Source organism: Bison bison, unplaced genomic scaffold (assembly GCF_000754665.1).
Source record: "Bison bison bison isolate TAMUID 2011002044 unplaced genomic scaffold, Bison_UMD1.0 scf7180017864482, whole genome shotgun sequence".
NCBI lineage: Eukaryota > Metazoa > Chordata > Mammalia > Artiodactyla > Bovidae > Bison > Bison bison.
In genome coordinates, this window is record NW_011495042.1 from 7,332,665 (window position 1) to 7,334,713 (window position 2,049).

The 2,049-nt window shown below is 67.3% G+C and overlaps 1 protein-coding gene across 1 annotated transcript in view; it reads left to right on the forward strand.

Moving 5' to 3' along the window:
- Nucleotides 1-2,049, forward strand: part of IQSEC1 (IQ motif and Sec7 domain 1) — a 51,862-nt gene that overhangs the window by 20,631 nt on the left and 29,182 nt on the right. The window contains 1 exon segment of the mRNA XM_010862530.1: nucleotides 1,992-2,046. Within this exon segment, the coding sequence (XP_010860832.1) occupies nucleotides 1,992-2,046 (55 nt within the window).

Genomic DNA, 2,049 nt, shown 5'->3' on the forward strand with positions numbered 1-2,049 from the left:
CTTGCCCCGTGAGGGTGGACACCCTTCTTTGCCTGGGGGGTGTTGGTGCTGGGGCCGGGTCCCAGCCCCCGCCTGGCCCTGTGCAGCACCTGCCCGTCACCGCCGTGGCTTTTGCAGCCTCGGGGCTCAGGGACTATTTAAAATCCTGGCGAGCTGAGCCCTGGCTGCTTCGCTGCGAGGACACGATTGCATTTGCTGTCTCCCTCTTCTCTGGAGACAGAGCGGCCCTGATGGAAGGCTGTCCAGTGGGGGCACATGTGGAGCGGGTCCTGGGGTCTCAGGGAGGAGGGCAGACAGAGTCTCCCTTCAGCCACGTGCACTCAGGGGGGCCCGTTGCCTGAGGCCCCCCGACCTTCTGCCCCCGCCCCTCCCGCTGTCCGTCCAGGGCGGTCTCGGGGCGCACCGGGCCCCGCCCCACACGGGCCCACGAGGCCCCGAGGAAGCTTTTGCCAGTGACTGCCGGACAGCAGGGGTGCTGGGCCTGGGGCCAGGGCTTGGGCGGGCGGGAGTCCCTGACTCACAGCCACATCAGGGGCTGGCACCCGGGGCTCTTCCCCAGGAGAGGACCCTCATCACCCTCCACTGCTGGGCTGCAGGCTCTGCCGTAGGAGACCCATCGAGCGTCCCCGCGGGCCAGAGCGGAAGGCTGGCACTATTCTTAGACGGCCGGCCTGCCAGCATGTGCCAGCTTGGCAGCGGGCAGGAGAGGCGCCCCGGGCATGGGTGCCTGTGGCTGGGCCCTGCTGGCCCTTCCCCCGGGAGGCAGCCGATGGCCTCACGTTCCGTGGCGGGCAGAGCTGGGCGGGTGGGCCGGGCACACGCTGCTGATTGCATTGCTGTGAAGATGGGACCCTAGAGAAAGGAGCACTTGCAGCCGTGGGGCTCTGCGCCCTTCCCTCCCCCAGGCCACTTTCGGAGGGACTGCCACGCCGGCCCCAGGGATGCTAGGATGCCCTGAGGGGCGGGAGTGGCCGGCACTGCTGGAGAGGCTGCCCGAAGGTCCCAGAACCTTGGCTGCACGTTCGTCGCCGCCTCTGGGCTCACATCTTCTGGGGCCGCGAGTGTGGGGTGAGTAACCACCCCACCCCACGCCCTCCCGGACACTTGGAAGGTTGAGGGGTGCACACAGGCCCGGGGACCAGGGCTGTGGGGTGGCAGGAGCCCCCATCCTGGGCTGTAATCCCGACGCATCCATGCTCAACCTGCGTGACCTCGGGCAGAGCCGGCGCCACGCGGGTGTCAGTCTGCTCTCCCAGAGATGGAGTGAGCAATCGGTCCTCGTAGACTGGCTTTAAGAGTTCGAGAAGACGCTCTGTGTCCGCCTCCAGGCCGGTGGTCACCAGCAGCACGGACGGGGTGGTCGGCTTCAGCACTTTCTTGCCTGTGGCTCACGAGCGCGATGCTGAGAGCTGGGTGCAGGGTGGCCATGTGTGTGTCCTGACCTTGGATCAGGCCCCGTGACCTCGTTTTACCTCCATCGCGTCCTGAAAGCCTGTCTCTAGATACACGCTGAGCGGTTAGGGCTTGCAGCTTGCGGGTGTTGGTGGGGAGGGACAAGCTCAGCCCAAAACAGATGCCCGCACGCCTGACCCTGCGGGCATGCGGCAAGGAGTCACTCTGTTCATTGTTGATCAAAAAGGAAAAAAAGGACTTAATCCTGGCAGTGGGAGTACAGGAGCGAGGGGGTGGGACCCGCAGGCTGTCAGTGGGCATCCCAGGCACAACCTGTTCCATGGGGGCCCGTCATGGGGGTCAGTGGAAGGGGAGCAGGTCCATCAGGGCGGGGTGTCGGTTGTAGGGGGTGCGGGGCATGTTGTACAGCCAAAGCAGGGCCTCCGTGAGAGGAGGGGAGCCTTAGGGAGGCGTGAGGCAGGGGTGGCCGTGGGCCCCGGGGGTCCACCCAGGGGAGGGCGGGGTGTGGGCTGGACGCCGGCCTGCAGGGCCCAGGGCTGCGGTCTCCCCCTCACCTCCAGTCTGTGCTTTCTCCGCAGCGTTGAGGGCGAGGCCCCCAGCAGCGAGCCCGGCACGTCGCTGGACAGCCCCTCCGCC